A 26,397-nucleotide genomic window follows, 5' to 3' on the forward strand; every position below is an offset into this window, starting at 1 on the left:
TAGCTTCCAGCATCTGTTTAAGCCTCACATTTTAGATTAACTACTTAATAATATTATAAATGTAAATGCACAGCCTGATAACTGGGAAACTAAATGACATAGATTTACTCATTATTTATGTAACCATACAAAATTTTATATGCAACAGGAGCTTTTATACTACAGAATCTGACCTTACAAACTAGCTTACATATAAAAGTTACTCTTTACTCATCTGTCCTAACCTAGAAAGTGTTGCACCAATGCTTTTTAAGATATTCTTAAAACAGATGAGTTCTCAAAACAAGCTTAACAAACCTGAAGAACCACCCTAGAAATACAAACCCATGAATAGAAAAACTGTTTCACCAGAAACAGTTTATGAACAACTGTTACCAAAGTAGTACTACAGGGAGTCACGGTGTTGATTGACCCAAAGAAGACACAGGTTTCTCACTAAGCTTTTTTTAATTGGGTCTCAAATTCTGTGACAGATTTTTGGTCAAGTTGTTTTCATTAAAAAGTACTGATTTTAAGAACTCATAACTTAAACTGTCACACACAAAACATATGGTCCACAAAATATTCTCCTTTCCTTCTGAAGGTTTTACGATGCACTATTATCATTAACCAGTCTTTTGCTATTAAACTTAAATGGCCCATTGAGACAAACAGTTCTGAGGCCGTTCTTCCACCACTGATTAAGGCTTGGGGTGGCAGGTATTGGGGATAATATTCATTCAGCCTTCCTTCTGAGCTTTCTGGGCAGACTTGGTGACCCAGCTGCCTTCTTGCCCACAGTTTTGATGACACCCACAGCGACCGTCCGTCTCATGTCACGCACTGCAAAACGGCCCAAGGGAGGACAGTCAGAGACACTCTCGACACACGTGGGCTCACCAGGAGCCATGTCAACAATGGCAGCATCGCCAGATTTCAAGGATGTAGGGCCATCTTCCAGCTTTTCCCCAGAATGACGATCAATCTTCTCCTTCAGCTCAGCAAACTTGCAAGCAATGTGAGCTGTGTGACAATCCAGCACAGGTGCATATCCAGCGCTGATCTGGCCTGGATGGTTCAAAACAATCAGCTGAGCCCTGAAGCCAGCGCCTTCCATTGGTGGGTCGTTTTTGCTGTCACCCGCCACGTTGCCATGACAAACACCTTTGACAGACACGTTCTTGCCATGGAAGCCCGCGTTGTCCCAGGAAGGGCTTCACTCAGGGCTTCACGGTGCATTTCTGCAGACTTCACTCCAGTTGTTACATTGACTGGAGCGAAGGTGACCACCATGCCAAGTTTGAGAGCACCAGTCTCCACGCGACCCACAGGGACAGTACCGATACCACCAACTTTATAGACACCCTGGAGGGGCAAGCACAAGTGTCTGTCTGTTGGGCGAGTTGGTGGCAGGATGTAATCCGGAGCTTCAGCCAGGTGGTTCCATGGGTACTGCCATCCTTACGGGGGACTTTCCACCCCTTGAACCATGATGGCCTGTTAGCACTTGGCTCCAGGATGTTGTCACTGTTCCAGCCAGAAACTAGTGCAAATGCTACCATGTCGGGGTTGTAGCCAATTTCCTCAATGTGGGCGCTGACTTCCTTAACAGTTTCCTCGTATCTCTTCTGGCTGTAGGGTGACTGCGTGGAATCCACTTTAACTCCAGCAATGAGTTGTTTCACACCCAGAGTGCAAGCCAGAAGGACACGCTCACGGGTCTGCCCGCTCTCGGGGATGCCAGCTTCAAATTCCCCGGCACCAGCAGCGACAGTCAGGACAGCACAGTCAGCCTTGGGAGGCGCCTGGAATCACGTGTTTGATGAAGTCTCTGTCCGGGGGCATCAACGATGGTAACACAGCGCTTGCTGGCCTCAGATTTCCGCAGGGAGATAGCGAGGGTGATACCACGCTCACGAGCAGCTTTCAGTTTGTGCAAGACCCAGGCATACCTGGGAGCCCTTCCCTCTCGGCAGCCTCCTTCTCCAACTTTTCCATTGTTCTCTTGTCGGTCCCGCCGCACTTGTAGACCAGATGGCCAGTCGTGGTAGACCTCCCTGAACCTATGTGCCTGATGACGACAATGCTGACGCGGGTCTTTTCCTTTCCCGTTTTTGCTTAGGTTTAGCGGTGGTTTTCAAGACACTTGTGTCCCGGCAGCAGACCCGTGGCAAAAAAGTGTTTTATGACTCTTTGGTTATTCACTTTTCTGAAGAGTTCTTTCCAGTGTTTTGTTCACTTTTCTATTGTTATATATCCTTTATTTATTGTTGTTCTGTGGGAGTTTTTTAAAAATATATCTTGGTTATTAGTTCTTTTCCACCTTTTTACTTTTTCCACTGTCTTCTAACATTGGGGTTTTCTCTTCTGTCTCTCAGTTGTGTCTTTGGGTGATCAAATTTTATTAATTTTAATTAATTTTAGAGCTTTTGTATCCTCCTTTATGCAGTCTTTTCCTACTTCAAGGTTGTGAATATATTCTACTGTTAATCCCTCACACTTAGATCTTCAGTGCATCTAGAAATGATTTTTGTGTATAACGTAAGGTAGGGATCAAGATACATTTTTTCAGATATGGAGATATAATCTATTACCCTTTATTTAAAAGACCACCTCCCCACCTCCCCCCGTAGTGTCTCCTTTGTCGTTATCAGATGAGTGTGCAAGTATGGGTTTGTTTCTGGATTCTCTACTCTGTTCTATTGGTTAATGGGCTGACACTCGCACTAATACCCTTTTGTATTGATTATTACAAGTTGATAGTAGGTTTTGATATCTGGTGGCATGTACCTGTCAATTTTATTTCTTCTTTAAGATTCTTTGGATAAATCTTAGCACTTTGGCTTCCCATATGAATTTCAATTCCCTGTCAATTAAAAAAATTCCTTCTGGGATTCTGTGACCACACCAAGGCTATAAATTAATTTAGGAGAGGTGGCATTTTTAAATCTTCCTATCTGTAATTGTGATGCATTTTTTTTCATTTATTTAGGTTTTGATTTCCCACAAATAAATTTTATATTTGTCCATGTAGAGGCTTTATACAACTTTCAACAAATTTTTTTCTGGGTACTTGATTCTTTAATATTACTGTATTTATCACCTTATTTCTGTATTTGGTTGTGCACATGATTTCTGTGTATTGATTGTATATTAAGCAACTTTACTAAATTCATGTATTAATTCTAATATACTGTTTCTTAATTTGAGTGCTATTAATACATATGCTCACTTTATAAATATGTGTTCAGCTATACATTTATAATATGTGCTCTTTCTTTATATTTTCTATAAAAAATTTACCAAAAAACTCAAACTTGACGAAGTTGCTTGATGAATTTCCTTGCTACCAAAGAGAATCAACAGACTGATAAAATACATTTTTCCTAACTTTTTTGAGTGACAAAACTTTTGAGGATCTGATGAATGCCACAGTCTTCCTCTATAGCAGATTTCCCACTGTACAAACAGAATTTTAGGATTTCAAAAATACACAAAGTTTAATGTGGGCTCCCAGGGTTCCTGGATTCCTTTTGAATAAGTTTTGCCCTCAATAGTGGTGTGCATAGAACTTTCTGTGACAATGGCAGTGTTCTACATCTGCACTGTCCTACAGAGGGACTGGATGTTTAATTGCATTAGATTAACAGAAAACAACTTTAAATGTGATGAAGCCTTTCAAATACTTACATAAATTTCATAGTAATTTAGTGTCTAAAATATTTTGTATATAATAACATAAGGTTTCTTTAATAATTAAAGTATCCACTTGGTCTTAGTTTATTATGACTACACCTTACTCCAAACAGCCATAAGTTTTAAAAAACAATTTAACTTCTTGACATTCTTCAATAGATATCACTTACATACTCCTACCAATAGGTAGGCCATTTTTGTCTTGTAATAGATCCAACAATTTCCAGTGCTTCCACAGCGCTCAGTATCCCGAAAGATGCAAGAAGTTTCTCTTATTATTTTAAAAATTATTGGTCCAGGTATAGTCCCTATCAAAAATGCAATGATGATAAATTCTCCATGAAAACACTGTAGGCTGGAATCAGAATGATTTTTATCCCAAACTTAAACTTACATACTTAGTCATCATCACTCTAAACATACCATTTTAAGTTATCTAAGAATTTATTTTTAATAGGATTGTTAAAAACTGGAAACACAGTTGTGTGTTTTTGAAAATCCTTATTCTTATAGATATTTAAAAAAAAACTAGCAGATTTTCTTCTTCTTAGAATGGTATGCATGCTCTTATTGAGTTCAGTGGTCCTCAACCTTTTTGTCATCAGGGACCAGTTTCCTGGAAGACAGTCCTCCCACAGATGGCGGCAGGGGATGGGGGTATGACTCAAGCACATTACATTTATTATGCCACCACTGATCTCACAGGAGGTAGAGGTCAGGTGGTCATGCGAGCAATGGGGTATGACTGCAAATACAAAAGAAACTTCGCTTGCTCGGCCCAGTTCCTAACAGGCCACCAAACAGTACTGGTCCGTGACCTAAGAGTTGAGGACCCCTGATCTAGTTGACATCTCAACATTTTTGTTAATTTCTGAATTAAAAGTTAAGGAGAAAGTATTTAAAACAGAGATTCTAAATACTGATTTTGTGAATCCAATGTATCTCCCAAAGATTTAAAATTCTGAAATTTTCAATGACTGAAAAATTAGTTTTGAAATGCAACATGTTATCTGTTATGTATCAAGATAGTGAGAGAAATAACTGAAAAAGTAAATGCTTCGGTATGTTTGTAGCAGCCCTAGCTACAGAAGACCCCAAATCTAGAGGCATACTTGTGTGCTGCCTGAGAGAAATCTCTGTATATCCACAAAGAAAACATCTTCCCAGCAACAGTATCACTTTCAGATAAAAGTGAATGAAGTCTTTTAAAAAATGAATAAGTAAGTAAATAAATACCACTCCAAAGACATTAGAGCTAGGTTCTCAGAACTAACATATCTAGGTTCTCAGAACTAATGTATCTAATGACTGACCTTCTTCCTTAAGAAACTGTGAGTTCTCATGCATCGTGACTGTTTTGATGCCTGTCAAAGAAAGCTACCCATCACCAGATTTCCCAATCCCAGGGAGTGCTGGCACTCTGTCTACAATTGCTCAAAGTGAAATGAGGCCTATTAACCCTTTTTTTTTTTTTTTAATTTCCCACCATGTTTTTTCCAATCCATGATAAATCTTTATGACACTAACTCCAAGTATATCTTGGATAAGTTGATTTCTCTTTTTCATTACAACCCCCAGAATCCAATTTAATATAACTCAGACTAAGACTTCAGCAAACACATTTATCTTTTATAAATACTTCTCTCCAGCAGCAAAGTTATCTTTTCAATGTAAATCAGGTAACATCTACCATCTGCTTAAATTTTCTGATAGCTAGAGACAGTCATATCTAAAAGATCATCACCTTGTTCCACCCTCTCTCATTAAAAAATGCACCAGGCTCACTGGCTTCGTTTCTGAGGTAGAAAACTATGCACTTGCTCTTTCTCATGCTTCATCTATGATTCAGAATCTATCTTTATCCACTGGATTTTTCTCAATTAAAATAGCTATTTTGAACCCTGAATACTGATCTAAGAATTTCTCTGATTCCCCATTAGAGCCACACTTAAATTTTTCTACATTCTTGATTCTAATTACTATTGTCTCTGTCCTAAACCCAGTCTAATCATGTTTCCTTACCCCACCAATATTTTAAGTCAACTTCTTGAATCAGAGCTCCTAATATAGTCTTAATATGGACTTGAGAGTTAGTTTTTGCACTTTAAGAAAGCCTGAAGTACAGAGTGCATCACCATCAGAAAAATCAATTTGTTCTTTGTATGTAAATCTTTTAAAACATCAGATACAGTATCTTTGGCAATGAAAAAAATCTAAAGCACTAATCTAGGTTAATGACTTCTCAAACACCCAAGAATGTAGAATATAGTTTCTGTGCTTATATGTGCTTTGTTTCAGCTTACCAAACCATTTGTATAAGCTTGAAAAACATATTTCTGATCAAAAAGATTTTCTTCTAGTTGAGTAAAAAATTAATACACATTTTATATGACAAGATGAATTTACATTAAGTATTATCTTTTTATACTGTCTCCTAAATTCTGTAAAGCATCTCCCCTATTCACTTGTTTTGTGTCAGTTTATCACTGTTATCATTATTATTTGTTTGAAATTCTATATATACATGTTGACACATATAAATCAAAAGAGAAACAATTCAATTCAATTCAATAATAGATTGCCAAAAATCCATACCACATATTCTCAAAATCACAAAGGTCATACCCATGGCCAGATGACGCTGTTTGTCAGACACAATCCTGCAAGCAGATAGCAATGATATCATCAAAACAGCATCATTATTAGCTGTAGAGAATGCTTGCTAGGTTCAGGGCTAATTTTTTTTCCCCCTGTGCATCCATTAGACCAAGAATCTTTAGCCAGTTGACAGATTTCAATCTGGTTGAATTAATTACCATTTCCCCATATTCTGCCCTTTGCCAACCAACTTTAAAACTTTCTGCACTTCTCAAGGAGGAAGCATTTATGGCCCAAACTCTCTGCTCCAGTCTTTGCTGGAAAAAATGTAGCACTGCCTTTCCTACCTTCTCATTTTTCACTCTGTGGGGCAGTTGTCTCAGATGTCTTCGTTTTGTCCCCATGAGATTCGTCCTCTACCTTTCTCTCCCTTGCTCTCTGCCTTGGGAAGCTGACTCGAATGGACTACATCAGGAAGTTCTCTCACCCCTGGCTACCGATTGGGTTCTGCCAATGCCGTGCTCCAGAGTGAGAAAGGAAAGAGGCGTGAAGGTCTTCAGACCCAGGTTTCCTCCCTGAAGAGTCTCCCACATTGACTGGGTCCCACGGCAAAGCAGTCCCCTCTACAGGTCTCTCCTCTTCCTGCCCTTGTTTCCCTTGGGTGTGGGGCAGTAAGAGACCCGAAGCTCTATACTGTGGGATGCCTTATACCCTGCCCACATTTTAAATAGCCACTTTATTCAACCTTACTTGTTCTAGTTGGAGAGTGCCATCTCTTTTCTGTTGGAAATCTAAATTTTACCCTCACTATTCAAAAGTTGAAATAAATGAAAAAATTACTTTCTAAAAAAATATATAAAGAATGAAGGTCTCTGTACTTTGTTTGGGTCAAACCAAGTATTTGTTTTAAAAAGAAATCGTAATGCATAATGTCATATAGTAGTAGTTTGGAAAATAAACTAAACTAAAATAAAAATAATTAACCTCTGAACATTTTCGAAAGTAAAAAAATCAAAGCTACATTTAAATGGATATTTGTAACAAATCCTATGCTTATCCTTTATTTCCTTGTTCTGGAACTTGAATAATAAACAAACATGACCACTATTGTCACCTAGAAATGACTCAGTGTATTAAAATGCAGCATTTGTACAGTATTTTATGACTCTTTTGTAAAAAGTCGGATAACTCCACCTGTATCAACCTGGTAAAAATACATACTCTTCTCTCAAATGTTTACTACTAGGAAAATGAAAACAAATTTACCAATTCTTAAAGGATAATGATGTTTTTAAATAAAAAATAATTCAACTGTTATTATGAGCAGATTCATTAAAAACATATAAAGGAAGTAAAGTGAATTTTTTTGGTATTTTGTCTAAGGTGTAAGGCTGTGATAAGATGGTTTAAGAATTTCATGGAATAAACAAAACATTTATTACTAATCTTCCAAAATGGAACAGGCAGTTTCCAATATCTCAGATGACTTCTAAATTTATATTTTCAGCCCATATCTTTCTTAAGTTCTAGACTTCAGTTCCTATCTTACACAAAAGTTGCACCCCCCTGGTGTCCCCTATCCCAAGAAGTAGAATCATCATCCATGCAGCTTTCAAGCCCAAAATCTAGAATGAGGCATGCTTGAAAGAGTATCCTTTCCCTCATTCATCAAATCAATAATAAAATACTGTGATTTTTAAAAATAACTTTTTTGATAACTTTATCTGACCTTCTTAATCTCTAATTCCACTGATCTATTCCAAGCATGTATTTTTTTTGCCTGAAGAAAATGAAACAATTTCCTAACTTATCTTCCCAAATGATTTTTAATCCCTTCAGCCCACTCTCTACATAGAGCCACAGTGATTTTTTTAAGGTAAAATTTTGATTATTTAATTGCCCCACTAGGATCCTTCAATGGCTCATCAGTCTCATTGCACACCACCTCACAACTTTTGCCTTTGTCATCCTCTTTAAACATTCTATCACACGACACTCTTATAAAGCTGTTTCTTGCATTCAGCTCAGAGTCTTTGCATATACTGTTCCCACTGTGTGAAATTCTCATCTCCCACCTTGTAGGACTTAGTTAAAATGTGATTTCTTTAAGGATACCCTCTCTGAATCCCCAGACTAATTAAGATTGTCCTGTAATTTTCTCTTGGCATTCTTCTACAATCAGAGAAGCAGGGACCTGGTCACTTCTATTCCTCTTTCAGTTCACCTTTTTCCCTGAAAGTGCTCATCCACCTTCTAGCTTAAATCCATGGTACCTATCACAGGTAAGGAGAATACCTAGACATGTTAAAATAATGAGGAATGGAAGGGAAAGACATGATGAACTAACTTTTCTTCATGAGCACCCTGATGGAGAGAGAACTGACAAATCATACTTCTCTGTTTAGACTGAAGCCTCACAGCTTCAGACGGGTCAAATTTGTCCGGAGGAAAAGGAATGTTGTCCTTCTTTGTTGCTGTTCTGTCACCAAGTTGTGTCCAACCCTTTTGCAACCCCTTGGGCTGTAGCCCACCAGGCTCCTCTTTCCACAGGATTCTCCAGGCAAGAATACTGGAGTGGGTTACCATTTCCTTCTCCAAGGGATCTTCCTGACCTAGAGATCGAACCTGCATCTCCTGCATTGGCAGGCAGATTCTTTACCGCTGAGCCACCAGAGAAATGCTACCCCTCATCAAGAACTGGTAAGAACATCAGGGTCAGTTCTAGATCCCTATTACATCTCTAAAAGCCCTGCTCTCTCTGGAATTTTAATCCCTCTAGTCCTCTGCCACCTTATGCCCTTAATATATTTAATTCAGCTTTTCTAGTGATTTTCTGAAAGAGCACTGGCCTGCTGCAAAGTATTTCATCTTACATCACTTCCATGACATGAATTATTACTTGATCATGACTTCACAATTTAGGTATTTGACTCTATTATTGTATTTTAAAAAATAAATTTTGTGGAATTTGTATTATAACTATATGCTTTGGAAAGCTATAAAAAGAGCACATACTGGAGAGACATGCTTGTTTATACCCCTGCTCTCATCTACTCCCTTGATGCACTTAATTAGGATTTTACTTTTGTTGTATTAAATTCCTACAGGGGTTGAGATCTATTTCTAAACCTAATGTCATTCTATTCATGAATCAACACTACACTGTGTCAGTGTCGAGTCTTTAAAATGTTGCATTTAGCTTATGAGGATAAGCCTGTTATTTGTGCCTCTTTGTTTCAGATTCCCAAACCACTCTTGTTTATTATTTTTCCAAAAAAACTTTAAAATCAGGTTTTACACTTCAATAATTCTATTGGTATTTTCAGTATCACACTAAAATTACACATTAACTTAAAGAGAATTGATATATTGGTGGTGGTAGGTCTTCCTACTCAATAATTGGAGATATACCCTTCCAAATTGTTCAAGTCAGTTTTTGTGACACTCAAGTGTGTTTTGTTTTATTTTGAAATTATTATTTATCTTTGAATAACTTGAAAGTCACAGGTGGTTGTAAAAATATTAATAGTACAAAGCATCCTGTGTACCCTCACCTAGCATCAGTAGATGGTGGAATCTTATATAACTGTAATTATAATATTAAAGATAGGAAACTGACATTGACTCATTGCTGTTAACCAGACTATAGACCTTAATTTATTTTCATTTTTCAGTTAATAAAGGTTAAATTTTTTAACTGAATTCGTGTGTGTGTGTGTGTGTGTGTGTGTGTGTGTGTGTACCTCAATGTATCTGTTATTTTTTATATTCTGTTACCTTACTAAATACTTAGTTAAATGTACTGGCTATTATTTCTAATACAGTGTAAAAAAAAAACTGGTAATATTGCTCTTAGAAGTTCTATTGTGGCTGGGTAGATAAGTACTGGAGTTCAAATCTCACCAAAAGTGAAGGATCCTATATTTAACATACTTTTCTTTCAATTAAATCCTCCTTAAAGACTATACCCTAGTATCAATCTTAAAATTGATAAGGTCTTTAAAAAACTTACGGGGAGAAGGGAATGGCAACACACCGCAGCATTCTTGCCTAGAGAATCCCATGGACAGAGGAGACTGGTGGGCTACAGGCCATGGGGTCACAAAGAGTCAGACATGACTGAGCAACTGATACTACTACTTAAAAAACTTAACCCTATCGTCAGCTCAGCTAAGTTTTTCCTTGGCTTACAGGAAACTGTTCCTATCTAACCTTTCTTTAAAAAGCTATTGTAAAATAGTTTTGGAGTTATTAACATTCAGAGTCTCTATTAATTTTGGTGCACAAAATCTCACATATGATTAAAAATAAGTACAGGAGTTTTAAGAGACAGAGTCAAGAGAAAAACTGAAATTTAATAATTCTACAGAATATTCAGATACTAGATACCTGACAGATATTTTAAATTTAGGGGACTAATAAGTCCAAGGAAACAGACGACAAGGTAGAGAATATTATCAGAGAACTAGTCTATTAAAAAGAAATAAAATTCTATAACATAAAAGTACACTAATTATAATGAACTCATGGATGAATTTAAAAGCTAATTAGATACAGAGACAGCTAGAATTAGTAACCTAGGGTACGTAACTGAAAAAGCAGGTGGAAATATGATTAATACATTGGAGATCAGTGAAAAAACTTAGGCTGAAGCACAGAGCATAAAAACAATTGAAACAGAAAGTAAAAGTGAGAAGATGCATGGATATGGTGAAAGGTTTACAATTTGTGTAACTGATATCCAAAAGGTAAGCAGACTAAAAATGGAGCAGAAGCAGTATGTGAAGAGGTAATAGTTAGGTATTTTCCAAAACCAGTGAAAGATGCTGTGGTAGATAATTACTTGAGATGGCTATCATTGATTCATTTTTCCCCTAAGACATGCACGTTGCTCCTGACCTCAAGAAGTGGAATCTATTCACCCTCCTTTTGAAACATGACTTTTTGGACAAACAATGCAGAAGAGCGCATTCTTGGACTTTCAACCTGGATCAAATGAAGCCTTGCAGTTTATGCTTGTAGCTTATGCCTGCGTCTCTTAGAACGCTAAAACTTGGGATGTTCCCTTTCGGAATGCTTGCACTTTAGCAGACGTTTAAGTTACAGAGCAAAGCCACTTGGCAACAGCCCCACCTATGCTCCTAGCAAAATTCAGCCTAAATTATAAGCCATCTGGGAAATCTAGCCCAGTCATGCTATCAGACAACTCAAATGTTAGGTGTCATCTGACCCCAAACTCAAGAGAAACCTCAAGCAAGAACCATTCTGTTGAGACCAGTCAACTCACAGAACCATGAAACATGAAGAAAAAATGTTAAGTGATTAAATTTGGGATGGTTTGTTACTGCTCTGGACTGACTTCCCTTCAAAATTTATATGCTGAAATTCTACCCTAGTACTTTAGAATGTAGTCAAATTAGAGACAGGGTTTTACAGAGACAGTTAAGTTAAAATGAGGTCAGTTGGGTAGGCCCTAATCCAATAGAACGGGCATTCTTATAAGAAGAGGGAATCTGGACACAGACATTCACAGAGTGAAGATAATATGAAGACTCAGGGAAAGACAGCATTGAAAGGCATACTTAAAAGTATGAGAAAAAATATATATATCAAGACTTCTGGGATACATCTAAATTTATACTTGGGTAGAAAAGGCGTACATACCAATACACAGAAGACATAGGGTGAATAAGCAGAAGCAAAATGATAGAAATTATAAAGATAAAAGAAGAACGATTCATTAGCCACATACACACACATTCAAATTTTAATTTAAGATATTCTCACAAATAAATTCTAGGCCCAGGTACATCACAAATAATTTCTTCCAAAGATTTGATTAAAACATAATATTTACCATACATGCATAAAAATAGTCCAGATATTTAGAGGAAATACTTCTCAAATTATTTTATGAAACCAGATTCAGATTAATAATGATGCCCAAACCTAACAATCACATTGATAAGAAGGAAAATTCTAAGACAAATTTTAAAAAAAAGACAACCTTATTCTTGAAAATGGGGCTTCGCAGGTGGTGCAGTGATAAAGAATCCACCTGACTGAAGGAGACATAAAAGACGTGGGTTCGATCCCTAGGTCAGGAAAATCCCCTGGAGGAGGAAATGGCAACCCACTCCAGTATTCTTGGGGCTTCCCTTGTGGCTCAGCTGGTAAGTATCCGTTTGCATTGCAGGAGATCCGGGTTGATCGCTGGGTTGGGAAGATCCCTAGAGAAGGGAAAGGCTACCCACTCCAGTATTCTGGTCTGGAGAATTCCATGGACTGTATAGTTCATGGGGTCACAAAAAGTCAGACAGGACTGAACGACTTTCACTTTCCAAGGACTCTACAAAAAAACCTGCAACCTGTCACAGTAATGAACTTTTATCTCCCTCTAGTGATAGCCTTTAGCAATCAATCATGTAAAGATAAAAATAGCTTCAGCTTGCCAGCAGGGAGCATAATTCTTTTGAAGCAACTTTGCAGCCTTGTGGGTTTTGCCTTTACAAACACCTGCATTTTATCTCCTTCTTGGATCACATTTCAACTCTTGCTCAAAGCAATGTCTTCAGAACTGGAATTCTCAGACCCCAAATAAAGCCTTTATTTCTTCCCAGTTCTACTGTGGTGAATTTTCTTCTACATTGTATACAAAATCTGAAGTAATCTACCAACTAACTATTAGAAATTAACATGAATGCAGTCACAGGATACAAGATAAAAGCACAAGAAAAAATTCATTTTCCTTCAAACCAGTAATAAACAAGTATATTATACTATACTATGCTATACTAAATATGAAAAACAGTTACCTCGGAATGAATCTATTGAAGGAGGTTTAAGACCTCCACTTTGGAAAAGAAAATTATGAAGCATTATTGGAGAAATACATGAAAATTTAAACAAATGAAGGAATCATACTTCACTGATTTATCAAGCCACTCAGTGTGGTAAGTAGAGCAATGCTCCCAAATTGAATCAAAGGTATTCCAAACCAAATCTCAGCATTTTTTTTTTAATGGACATTGAATAGGTGATTTTAATCACCTAGAAATACAAAGTAATGTGCAAAATTCTCCAAGCCAGGCTTCAACAGTACATGACCTGTGAACTTCCAGATGTTCAAGCTGAATATGGAAAAGGCAGAGGAACCAGAGATCAAATTGCCAACATTTGCTGGATCATAGAAAAAGCAAAGCATTACAGAAAAATATCTACTTCTGCTTTATTGACTATGCCAAAGCTTTTGACTGTGTGGATCATTAAAAACTGTTGAAAATTCTGAAAGAGATGGGAACACCAGACCACTTGACCTGCCTCTTGAGAAACCTGTATGCAGATCAAGAATCAACAGTTAGAACTGGACATGGAACAACAGACTGGTTCCAAATAGAGAAAGGAGTACGTCAAGGCCGTATATTGTCACCCTGCTTATTTAACTTATATGCAGAGTACATCATGAGAAATGCTGGGCTGGAGGAAGCACAAGCTGGAATCAAGATTGCCGAGAGAAATATCAATAACCTCAGATATGCAGATGATACCACCCTTATGGCAGAAAGCGAAGAAGAACTAAAGAGCCTCTTGATGAACGTGAAAGAGGAGAGAGAAAAAGTTGGCTTAAAGCTCAACATTCAGAAAACTAAGATCCATAGCATCCAATCCCATCACTTCACGGCAAATAGATGGGGAAACTATGGAAACAGTGACAGACTTTATTTTTGGGGCTCCAAAATCAGCAGATGGTGACTGCAGTCATGAAATAAAAGATGACTGCTCCTTGGAAGAAAAGTTATGACCAATCTAAACAGCATAGTAAAGAGCAGAGACATTACTTTGCCAACAAAGGTCCGTCTAGTCAAGGCTGTGGTTTTTCCAGTGGTCATGTATGGGTGTGAGAGTTGGACTGTGAAGAAAGTTGAGTGCCGAAGAATTGATGCTTTTGAACTGTGGTGTTGGAGAAGACACTTGAGTCCCGTGGACTGCAAGGAGATCCAACCAGTCCATCCTGAAGGAGATCAGTCCTGGGTGTTCATTGGAAGGACTGATGCTGAAGTTGAAACTCCAATACTTTGGCCACCTGATGAGAAGAACTGACTCATTGGAAAAACCTTGATGCTGGGAGGGATTGGGGGCAGGAGGAGAAGGGGATGACAGAGGATGAGATGGTTGGATGGCATCACCCACTTAATGGACATGAGTTTGGGTGGACTCCCGGAGTTGGTGATGGACAGGGAAGCCTGGCGTGCTGCAGTCCATGGGGTCACAAAGAGTCGGACACGACTGAATGACTGAACTGAACTGAATCTCACAGATGGGCTTATGATGAATACTGATATAAATATTCACAAAAAATATAGAAGAATTAAGACAGCGTAATGTTGATACAAGGATGCTCAAATAAACCAATGGAACAGAACACAGTGTAAAAATAGATCACATATATAAAGTCTGCTGGTGTGTGGCTGTGGGGAAAAGACAGCCTTTAAATCAATGCTGTTGAGTCAATTAGTATCCATACAAAAAAAGATGAACTTGGATCCCAACTGTATACAAAAAGTATCTTCCCAGTTGAATTGTTGAGTTTATAATCTTTTATTAAAATAACACAAGAAATACCCTCATGACTTTGATTAGGCAAAGATTTCTTTAAAAGAACATTAAAAATTTATTTCACTCAAAGGATGCCATTATCAGAGTCAAAAGGAAAGTTATAGAGTTGAAGATACTTGTCATGACCAATGGCTTCCCACATTTGGAGTATATAAAGAATATATAAAAAGCTCCTTCAAGTCAACAATAAAAAAGATAGACAACCTAGTGTAAAAACAGATAAAAGAACTGAAAACAGATTTGACAAAATTGCAAAGTCATGCAAGAATACACAGAAGAACTGTACAAAAAAGATCTTCATGAAGATTATCTTCAGATAATCATGATGGTGTGATCACTCACCTAGAGCCAGACATCCTGGAATGTGAAGTCAAGTGGGCCTTAGAAAGCATCACTACGAACAAAGCTAGTGGAGACGATGGAATTCCAGTTAAGCTATTTCAAATCCTGAAAGATGATGCTGTGAAAGTGCTGCATTCAATATGTCAGCAAATTTGGAAAACTCAGCAGTGGCCACAGGACTGGAAAAGGTCAGTTTTCATTCCAATCCCAAAGAAAGGCAATGCCAAAGAATGTTCACACTGCCGCACAACTGCACTCATCTCACATGCTAGTAAAGTAATGCTCAAAATTCTCCAAGCCAGGCTTCAGCAATACGTGAACCATGAACTTCCAGATGTTCAAGCTGGTTTTAGAAAAGGCAGAGGAACCAGAGATCAAATTGCCAGCATCTGCTGGATCATTGAAAAAGCAAGAAAGTTCCAGAAAAACATCTATTTCTGCATTATTGACTATGCCAAAGCCTTTGACAGTGTGGATCACAATAAACTGTGGAAAATTCTTAAAGAGACGGGAATACCAGACCACCTGACCTGCCTCTGGAGTGCTGCAGTCCGTGGGGTCGCAAAGAGTCGGACTCAAATGAGTGACTGAACTGAACTGAACTGAATGGCTAATGAATAAACGAAAATGTGTTCAACAATATTAGTCATATGAATAAGGAAATTAAGATTATGCAGGTCAGGAAGCAACAGTTAGAACTGGACATGGAACAACAAACTGGTTCCAAATAGGGAAAGGAGTACATCAGGGCTGTATATTGTCACCCTGCTTATTTAACTTATATGCAGAGTACATCATGAGAAATGCTGGGCTGGAGGAAGCATAAGCTGGAATCAAGATTTCCAGGAGAAATATCAATAACCTCAAATATGCAGATGACACCACCCTTATGGCAGAAAGTGAAGAGGAACTAAAAAGCCTCTTGATGAACGTGAAAGAGAAGAGTGAAAAAGTTGGCTTAAAGCTCAACATTCAGAAAATTAAGATCATGGCATCTGGTCTCATCACTTCATGGGAAATAGATGGGGAAACAGTGGAAACAGTGTCAGGCTTTATTTTGGGGGGCTCCAAAATCACTGCAGATGGTGATTGCAGCCATGAAATTAAAAGACGCTTACTCCTTGGTAGGAAAGTTATGACCAACCTAGATAGCATATTAAAAAGCAGAGATATTACTTTGCCAACAAAGTTCTGTCTAGTCAAGGCTATGGTTTTTCCAGTGGTCATTATGGATATGAGAGTTGGACTGTGAAGAAAGCTGAGCGCCGAAAAATTGATGCTTTTGAACTGTGGTGTTGGAGAAGACTCTTGAGAGTCCCTTGGACAGCAACAAGATCCAACCAGTCCATCCTAAAGGCGATCAGTCCTGGGTGTTCATTGGAAGGACTGATGCTGAAGTTGAAACTCCAATACTTTGGCCACTTCATGTGAAGAGTTGACTCATTGGAAAAGACCCTGATGCTGGGAGGGATTGGGGCAGGAGGAGAAGAGAATGAGATGGTTGAATGCCATCACCGACTCGATGGACATGGGTTTGAGTAAGCTCCGGGAGTTGGTGATGGACAGGGAGGCCTGGAGTGCTGCAGTCCGTGGGGTCGCAAAGAGTCGGACTCAAATGAGTGACTGAACTGAACTGAACTGAATGGCTAATGAATAAACGAAAATGTGTTCAACAATATTAGTCATATGAATAAGGAAATTAAGATTACAATGAAATATCAACAGTTACACAACAGTAGACTGCTAGAAGAACTTATGCACTTCTGTAAATACTTTAAAAATTTATTAGAATGCTTAACATACTATGATTCATCATTTCTCTTTATACATGTACTCTACAGAAATGTATTCATTTTTTCCAAAAGACAGGTAAAAGCGTGTTCATAGAAATAGTAATCATATTAGCCTAAAGTGGAAACAACATTAACTATAGAAAGAATAAATTTTAGTATATTCACACAATGGACTACTATATAACCATACTGTACAATATAGTAATTATTACCCACACGTGCCTAGTTAAATTTAAGTCAGTTAAAACTAAGTAAATTTAGAGCTCAGTGCTTCATTCACACTGACTGCATTTCAAATGCACAATAGCACATGTGGCCAGAGGCTATAGTGGACATCAGAGATACAGAACATTTCCATCATTTTAGAAAATCAGATTGGATAGCACTGCAATAGAGCAAGAAAAGTGAGTTTCTGCTATATGCAAACTATATGAATGACTCGTAAGCACGTCGTTGAGTAACGAAATGCAGACACAAATAACTATGTGCTGTATCTTCCTGTTTCTGCATAACGTTCAAAAACAGGACAAATGAACCTATTCATTGCAGAAGTCAAGAGAGTGGTAATCTTAGGGATTAAGGATTTAGATAAGAAAGGAGGCAGAGGCAAAGTTTTTGAAATAGTTGAATTATCTGTTTCTTGAGCTGGACTCTGGTTACATAGATGTCTTCACTTTGTAAAAATCTATCAATCTATACTGGCAATTTAGCACAGTCTTCTGAAAATGTATTATGCGTCAATAAAATGTCTGTACAAATAATAGCAATATTTCCTGCATATATCCATATACAAATTGTTTATAACTGTAGGATAGTTTTTTGATGATGAAATAATGAGCTCATGTTTTCTTTCCTTGAGGATCTTTTGTTTGCCTAGTTTTCAGGAGATGAAAGCTACCAATGAGAAATTTGATTCAAAACATTTTTGAGTTCTCTTTTTTAGATGACAAAAGGACTTTTTCTTCATTTTTTTTTCCTTTATTTTTATTAGTTGGAGGCAATTACTTCACAACATTGCAGTGGGTTTTGTCATACATTGACATGAATCAGCCATGGAGTTACTTTTCTTCATTTTTAAATCCAATAATTTTACCACAGTATATCTCAATGTTGAGATATTAGATACTCCTTAAGAACTGACAGCAAGGCAAATTATAACCAGCCAAGATATAACTGGATAAATTTTGATAAAAGATCTCGTTACTACCATCAAGTACCTTAAACTTCTTATGTTAAACTACTTAAATTTAAAGTAATTAGCCTCCAACTAATAAAAATAAATGGAAAAAAAAAAAGAAACTACTTAGATTAAACCACATATATTAGCTGGTATACTTAATTAACTAATTTATACTAGACCTAAGACTAATACTGAGCTGAGCATAAGGGTGGAGAAACAAAATGAAATAATAATATCGCTTGTCTCCCCATCTATTAGCTATTGGGCAGCCATCAGGTTTTCCTTCTTTTGATCTTTACCCTGTTTACTTCTCCAATTTCTGTTAGTTGTATGTGTACACTGGATCTCCTTTTCCTATCTTCTAAATCTGTCTCTTTTCACTAATACATTTCTTACTCTTATTTTATATTCTCCATCCTTCCCCTTCTATGCCACATTTTTATTGTTGTTCAGTAGCTAAGTTGTGTCCAACTCTCTGCAACCCTATGGACTACAGCACGCCAGGCCCTATCCTTCACCGTCTCCTGGAGCTTGCACAAACTCATGTCCATTGAGATGGTGATGCCATCCAACCATCTCATCCTCTGTTGTCCCCTTCTCCTCCCGCCTTCAATGTTTCCCAGCATCAGGGTCTTTTCCAACGAGTCAGTTCTTTCCATCAGGTGGTCAAAGTATTGGAGCTTCAGCATCAGTCCTTCCAGTGAATAGTCAGGATTGATTTCTTTTGACTGGTTTGATCTCCTTGCTGTCCAAGGGACTCAAGAGTCTTCTTCAACCACAGTTCAAAAGCATCAATTCTTTGGCGCTCAGCTTTCTTTATAGTCCAACTCTCACATCCATACATGATTACTGGAAAAACCATAGCTCTGACTAAACAGACCTTTGTCAGCAAAGTGATGTCTCTGCTTTTTAATACACTGTCTAGGTTGGTCATAGTTTTTCTTCCAAAGGGCAAACATCTTTTAATTTCATAGCTGTGGTCACTGTCCACAGTGATTTTGGAGCCCAAGAAAATAAAATCTATCACTGCCTCCATATTTCCCCCTTCTGTTTGCCATGAAGTGATGGACTGGGTAATGTGATTTTAGTTTTTTGAATTTAAGCCAGCTTTTGCACTCTCCTCTTTTACCCTCATCAAGAGGCTTTTTAGTTCCTCTTCACTTTCTGTCCTTAGAGTGGTATCATGTGCATATCTGAGACTGTTGATATTTTTCCCGATAATCCTGATTCCAGCTTGTGAGTCATACAGCCAAGCATGTCACACAATGTACTCTGCAAGGAAGTTAAATTAGCAGGGTAACAGTATACAGCCTTGACATACTCCTTTCCCAATTTTGAACTGATCCATTGTTCCACATCCCATTCTAACTGTTGCTTCTTGTCCTGCATACAGGTTTCTCAGGAGACACGTAAGGTGGTATGGCATTCCCATCTTTCTAAGAATTTTCCACAGTTTGTGGTGATCCACACAGTCAAAGGCTTTAGCACAGTAAATGGAGCAGATTTTTTTTTTAATTCCCCTGCTTTTTCTATGATCCAAAGGATATTGGTAATTAGATTTCTGGTTCCTCAGTTCAGTTCAGACACTCAGTCATGTATGACTCTTTGCAACCCCATGGACTGCAGCACACTAGGCCTCCCTGTCCATCACCAACTCCCAGAGCTAACTCAAACTCCTGTCCATCGAGTCGGTGATGCCATCCAACCATCTCATCCTCTGTCGTCCCCTTCTCCTCCTGGCTTCAATCTTTCCCAGTATCAGGGTCTTTTCCAGTGAGTCAGCTCTCGGCATCCTCTGCCTTTTCTAAATCCAGCTTGTATATCTGGAAGTTCTTGGTTCATGTACTATTGAAATCTAGTTTGAAGGATTTTGAGAATTGCCTTGCTTCATGAGCACAACTGTATCATAGCTGGACTGTTTTTTGGCATTGCTTTTCTTTTGGGATTGGAATGAAAACTGACCTTTTCCAGTCCTGTGACCACTGCTCAGTTTTCCAAATTTGTTGATATATTGACTGCAGAACTTCTACAGCATCATCTTTTAAGATTTGAAATAGCTGGAATTCTATCACCTCCACTAGCTTTGTTTGCAGTAATGCTTCCTAAGGCCCACTTGACTTCACATTCCAAGATGTCTGGCTCTGGGTGAGTGGCCACACCATCGTGGTTATTTGGGTCATTAAGAACTTTTTTTTTTTTTTTTTTACTGTTCTTCTGTGTATTCTTGCCACCTCTTCTTAATATCTTTTGCTTCTAATAGGTCCATATTGTTTCTGTCCTTTATTGTGCCCATCTTTGCATGAAATGTTCCCTTGGTATTTCCAATTTTCTTGAAGAGATCTCTAGTCTTTCCCATTCAATTGTTTTCTTCTATTTCTCTGCACTGTTCACGTAAGAAGGCTTTTTTATCTCTCCCTGCTTTTCTCTGGAACTCTGCATTCAGTTAACATATAGTTATGCTTATATTTTTATTGGATTTATGGTAACGCTGTTCTCAAGCATTTTCACTGTCTATAGTAAAGTAATGCTTAATAACTTTCATTTATTTCACTATAATTATTTCGTATGTAGGAAGGAACTCTACCTTTTTTTTCCATTTTTACCTAACTATATTTGAATGAAATGCATTTTCTTAAACTAGAGGCAGATAGTTATGGGAATGGAACATGCAATAGGTTTCCAAGCTTCAAAACTGAAGAGATCTTCTCTGATCTCTTTAATATAGTCCCTATATTTTAATATAGGGTTTTAAAATAGGTTTTAATATAGTCCCTATGTGTGTTTACACCTTCTCCACCCCTGCAAACCTGGCCTGCTTGAAAAGAAATTCTATTGCCAGCTCTGAGTTTCTGAGATCTCTTCATGTTTCTTGCTTTCCAAGGTTATGTATTCATTTATAGAAGGTACATTTTGCTGGCACTTTTTGAGATCTGCTGTCTAGACCTCCTAGCCATTTTGCAAAGCTTTTCTCCCATTCTTTCTGAAAATAATCTGCCCTAACTTATCTACCTAGGTCTTACTCCCAGAACTTTCATCTTAAGGTGGAACTCTCACCTTCTAAGAAAACAGTAATATATACTGGAGATATTTGAGATCTGTCAATTCTGAGACCCTCTCAACATTTGCTATATCTTTTTGTGATATCTTTGTGATAACATTTGTGATTTCTTTGTGAATCTACAATCTGGTTCCTTGTTCTACTTCAATTATGGTAATATTTAAATGCAATTACAGCTCTTTTTTTGGTCTCATAACTGTACTAAAACAACATTATAAGTGTGCTCATGTGTGTCTGTGTGTGCATATTTATGTGCTTTATTCTTCTCATTGCTTTGTATAGTTACCAGGAGAAGTGAGAAGATTCAGAACCAGACTTCGAGAAAATTACAATCATCTTTCTCATCTCACTGCTGAGAATATTTGCTCAGAAGTTTCACATGAACTTTAAATAAGGCATGATCAATACTTTAATCATTATCTTCAACCTGAGCTTTCTCTTCTTGAATTTCTTATCTCAGTTAATAGATTATCATTCACTTAGTTCCCAGACTAGATATCTGGACATAGTACTACATTTTTCCACATTTTATACCAGGAACATCAAATTAATAACCTTGCCCTTTATCCAAACTAAATATTTCTCAATTATGATCTATTCTTTCTCTCTTTAAATAGAGATAAATTCTGAAATGGTTTCCTAAGTTCTTTTCTTTGTTTCCAGTTTTGTCCCATCAGCTCCAGCACCCAGATCTTCAAAGTAATCTATCTAAAACACATATTTGATAACTTTTACTTCTCTAGTCTGCTCTCTCCAATGGCTTTCCGGTGTACACAGAATAACATCATTCATGTTAACATGGCAAAGAAAGCCTTCCATGACCAGGCCCTTATCAAGCTCAAATCTCCCTGTCCAATTCACAATCATGGTACTCTTGTAACAAACTCCTTGCCAATTTGGTTAACACACTTTTACCACGACATTCCCTACTCATTTTTCCTGTTAAGAACTGTCCCCTGTTTGCTTGCATTGTGAGAAATCACTTATCTTTATGACTCAGTTCAAGTGCCACATTGTCTACAAGCATTTCCAAATCATCCTAGATAAAAATGACCATTTTTTCCTCCTTTGTTCCCAGGTCAACCCGTACAAGCTTTAATCAAGGCCTTCTAAGTACTCACTGCACTCCTTTTTATGTGTTTTTCTCCCCCTATTAAACTCTAAGCAATTTGAAGACAGGTCCATACAAGGTCTTTGTAGTTGCAGTACCAGATACAGGTGAATAAACTAAAGCCCACCTCATTGTATAGATATGTTCAAGTTTTGTCACCCATCTAAACTGCAAGTTCATCGAAGACAGAGACCATATATGCCCAATTTAGATTTTTCATTGGTATATATTTATTCATGTTTTCTAGTCTATTTTTCTAGCAGACAACAAATTGCTTCTCATGACCTAAGGATTTATGCTAGCCTTTTGAAAAAAATAATTTGAAAATAATGACCAATTATTCTGTTACTATGATAAAAATATCAAATATACTTCATATATTCAGGAAGAACAAATGAATAACAAATGTTAGTTTAATTTAGAATAATAATCAACATATGTATTAAAACTCCAAAATTCTAGAAGCTATTATTATGTTCCTTTATTGATGACACTGATGATTTCTCATAGTCAAACTGGCTAATATAGAAGTAAATAGCCAATAAATATCTATAACCAATGAATGAACATTGAAATAATGTGTTAAAATTAAGATTTTTCTTATATCTATGAATTTTCCAGGTGTGTTAAATTAACGTTTAGTTTTAAATTAAACTAAATGTGTTTTCTACATACCTTCTGCAAACAAATTAGAGGATTAAGCACATAACAAGAATTTTGAAAATATAACAATTTTCCTCTTGAGCAGTTGCTACCTTGAAACAAAAGCTAAAATTATTTACTGCAATATTCTAAAAGCTTCCTAAAATTGTCTTTCACATGTATTAAATGAATAATGATTATGAATAGCATATACACACCGAAGGATGGTCAGGATGCCTGGTACATCAGCAAAAGCAGAAAATACAATTGTAGAAAAGATAAAAGCAACGAACAAAGGTAATTTATAACACTTTGAATCACATGTCCCACTTGTAGCATCAATAAAATCACCTTGATCATCTGCGGTTGTTAATCCCTCTTTAATGCAAGAACAATTGTAGTATGTCTATGAAAATGAAGATAGGAAACAATATTTAGAAATATAATCATAAGGCAAAAGTTCTTATAGTCATAAAATAAAAATTAAATCATTAACTGTAGGGAGACTAGGCAGTTTTATTAGTAAATATTTTTTGCTATGTTGCTGATATTTGTTGTTTTAGTCACTAACATGTCCAATTCTTTTGTGACCCCATGGTCTTTAGCCTACCAGGCTCTTCTGTCCATGGGATTTCCCAGGCAAGAATACTGGAGTGGCTTGCCATTTCCTTAATAAAGGAATATATTATAATGTATCAAGCCTAGATCATATTTGTCTTTACACCATTGCAGTTGAACATTAAATCAAACTCTCTCTCTCTTTCTCTTTCTTTTGTTTTAAGTGAAGGAAGAGGTTTACAAATGCAAAAGTGCCTAAAGTCAATGTAAATCATAATGTAGTCCCTAACGAGAACCAATACAAACTTCGGGTTGTTATTTTAGTACTGGTAATTCAAGGAAGATGAATAGGTGACATTTTCTAAGAAGAGCTAAACAGAGCCAGAGATACAAAAACTAGTAAGCAATTTGCTAATATATTGAAAAGATTCTAAATTAAATAATCTTGTTGTTCTGTCACTAAGTCACATCCAATTTTTGTGACTCTGTACTGCAGCACACCAGGCTTCCCTGTCCTTCACTGTCTCCCTGAGTTTGCTCATATTAATAGTAATAATTTTTAAAAATTCAGTAGAAATATTAAGCTAAGTTACTAGTGAAAGAATAAGGGGAAATAAAGATGACTTGAACCTCAGTGATTCAGAAAATGATGGTACAAAAGTCATATCAGTTGTTTAGGGAAGCTGCTTAGTGGTTGCTGGATATGTTAAACAAAAATAGAAATATCCAAATAGCAAATCATTCTTTCCACTGAATTTTTTTTATAATGCCCTTGTACCAAACATCATTCTAGGTGTTATGAAAACAGAGTAAACATACAACAGAAATCCCTGCCCTCATGTAGAAAATGTACTTGCATAAGTGATTTTTTTTTAATAAAAAGAACCTTTAATGGAGCACATGGTGATGAGTACTATGGATAAAAAAAATAAAGTAAGGAAAAATCAGAGAGATAATAGGGGTGAGTTTTGTATGGTCAGGTAATGCCACAATGATACAGTGATATTTAAGCAGAGATTTGAAGAAGGTAAGGAAGTGAGTCATTGTAGCTATCTGAAAGAAGTATATTCCAGGTAGGAAAAACAAAATAGAAATTAAAAAGGCTTGAGACTTGAGCTTGCTTGACAAGTTCAAAGAAAAGCAAGGTGAAAGATTTGGTTGAATCAGAGTGGACATAAAGAAAACTAAGAGAAAACAAGATCAGAGTAATGAGGCAAGGATTTATACAGAAACTGGTAGGTAATTAGAAGAGCAATTAAGAACTTTGGTTTATATTCCTATTAGAGGGGTATATGTATAAATGATACATTTTAAAAGACCACTTTAGCAGCTATATTGATACTACTGAATTGTGAAAGCAGAGAAAAGTTAAAAGGCTATTCAAATAAGATGCAAGTCAGTGATGATTGGGGCTCGGGTATCAAAGAAAATGATGAAGATAATCAGATCCAGCGTGTATTTTAAAAGTAGATTTGAAGGGTTCTAGGGTAGGAATGGTTACCGGAAGGAGAAAGTCATATGGAGAAGGTCTCCCTGAAAGAAACTAAGATTTGCAGTCAAGGCAGGTCAGTCCAAGGCACAGAGAGAGAACCGAGAAAATAAACACAATGACTTTACTTTCTCCTACCCCATCTTTCTGATTTTCTACGAGGACTTCTTACTAGCATATAATCCAGTCAGAAGCTAGAGGGCAAAGGAATGCTCATCCTATAGTCTGGTCTTCTGGAACAATGAGTAGGGTAGAGAAGGCAGAAAGTAGATATCTAGCACAACAAATAATTGCAGGCCATAGAACCTAAGCTGACTGACAGGAAAAGTGAAAATATGAAGAAAGTTCAGTGAACAGATGATAGAACTACAAGATATTAGGCTCTGTGGGGTTATATCCAAAGAGATATAACCAAAATGGCAAAAGTTAAATTAAAAATGAAACATTAAGAAATATTCAATCCAAATAATAAAAGAGGAAGACAGATCTAACTCTACAATATCAATGGTTACAATAAATGTCAGTTGTCTAAAAATGCCAATTGAAAGACAGACATTAACAGAAATGAGGGAAAAAGCAAAAGCATATTATCCACGGGCTACAGGAGACACTTTAAACAGAAAGACATAACCATTGGAAAATAAAATGATGGAAGTAAGATGCACCATGAAAGCAGCAAGAAAATCTACAGCGACTGTTTAATATACAAAATATACTTCAAGAAAAAGAGTATTATCAGAGTTGAAAAGGAACATTTTGTAAAGATAAAAGAAACAGTTCATCAAGAAGCTGTGACAATTATTAATGTTATGCACACAATGAGAGAGTTTGAAAATGCATGAAGCCAAAATAAAGAGAGAAATAGATGACTGTGTAATTATGTTGATATATTTTATACATAATGTTTAAGATTTCATATATCATTACAAAATATGCAAAACAACAAGAATAATTGGCTTAAAACTAGAAGAACAAACATAAGTAGACTACTACAAATAGTAGACTTGAAAACAAGAACTTTAAAACAGTAATTATTAATATTTTTCAGAAAATAGAAGGTAAATGGATAAAATATCTCAAAGAATGTACAATTTCCCCAGGGGTTTGGATTCTACAAAAACACAGTGTTAGAACTGAAAAATACAATGAGTAAACTTACCACCTCAGTTAATGGGTTTAACAGCAAAGCAGGCATAGCAGAAAACAGAAATAGCACCTGGAAGACAGGCCAATAGAAAATACCTAAACAGATGAAAGGAGATGGAAAATAGAGAAAAAAGGCAAAACAAAGGATGGGACACAGTAGAAAAGTCTATTTGCAGTCTATTAGGCAGA

At 36.8% G+C, this 26,397-nt stretch overlaps 1 protein-coding gene across 1 annotated transcript in view; it reads right to left on the minus strand.

Annotated features, from left to right (window-relative positions):
• Positions 1-719: 719 nt before the first annotated feature.
• Positions 720-26,397, minus strand: part of LOC133062919 (solute carrier organic anion transporter family member 6A1-like) — a 117,425-nt gene continuing 91,747 nt past the window's right edge. The window contains 10 exon segments of the mRNA XM_061152256.1: positions 720-760; positions 763-1,185; positions 1,188-1,415; positions 1,418-1,772; positions 1,774-1,813; positions 1,815-1,947; positions 1,950-2,096; positions 3,846-3,983; positions 6,271-6,335; positions 23,234-23,421. Of these exon segments, the coding sequence (XP_061008239.1) occupies positions 720-760; positions 763-1,185; positions 1,188-1,415; positions 1,418-1,772; positions 1,774-1,813; positions 1,815-1,947; positions 1,950-2,096; positions 3,846-3,983; positions 6,271-6,335; positions 23,234-23,421 (1,758 nt within the window).

The sequence above is a fragment of the Dama dama genome, chromosome 9 (genome assembly GCF_033118175.1).
Source record: "Dama dama isolate Ldn47 chromosome 9, ASM3311817v1, whole genome shotgun sequence".
Taxonomy (NCBI): domain Eukaryota; kingdom Metazoa; phylum Chordata; class Mammalia; order Artiodactyla; family Cervidae; genus Dama; species Dama dama.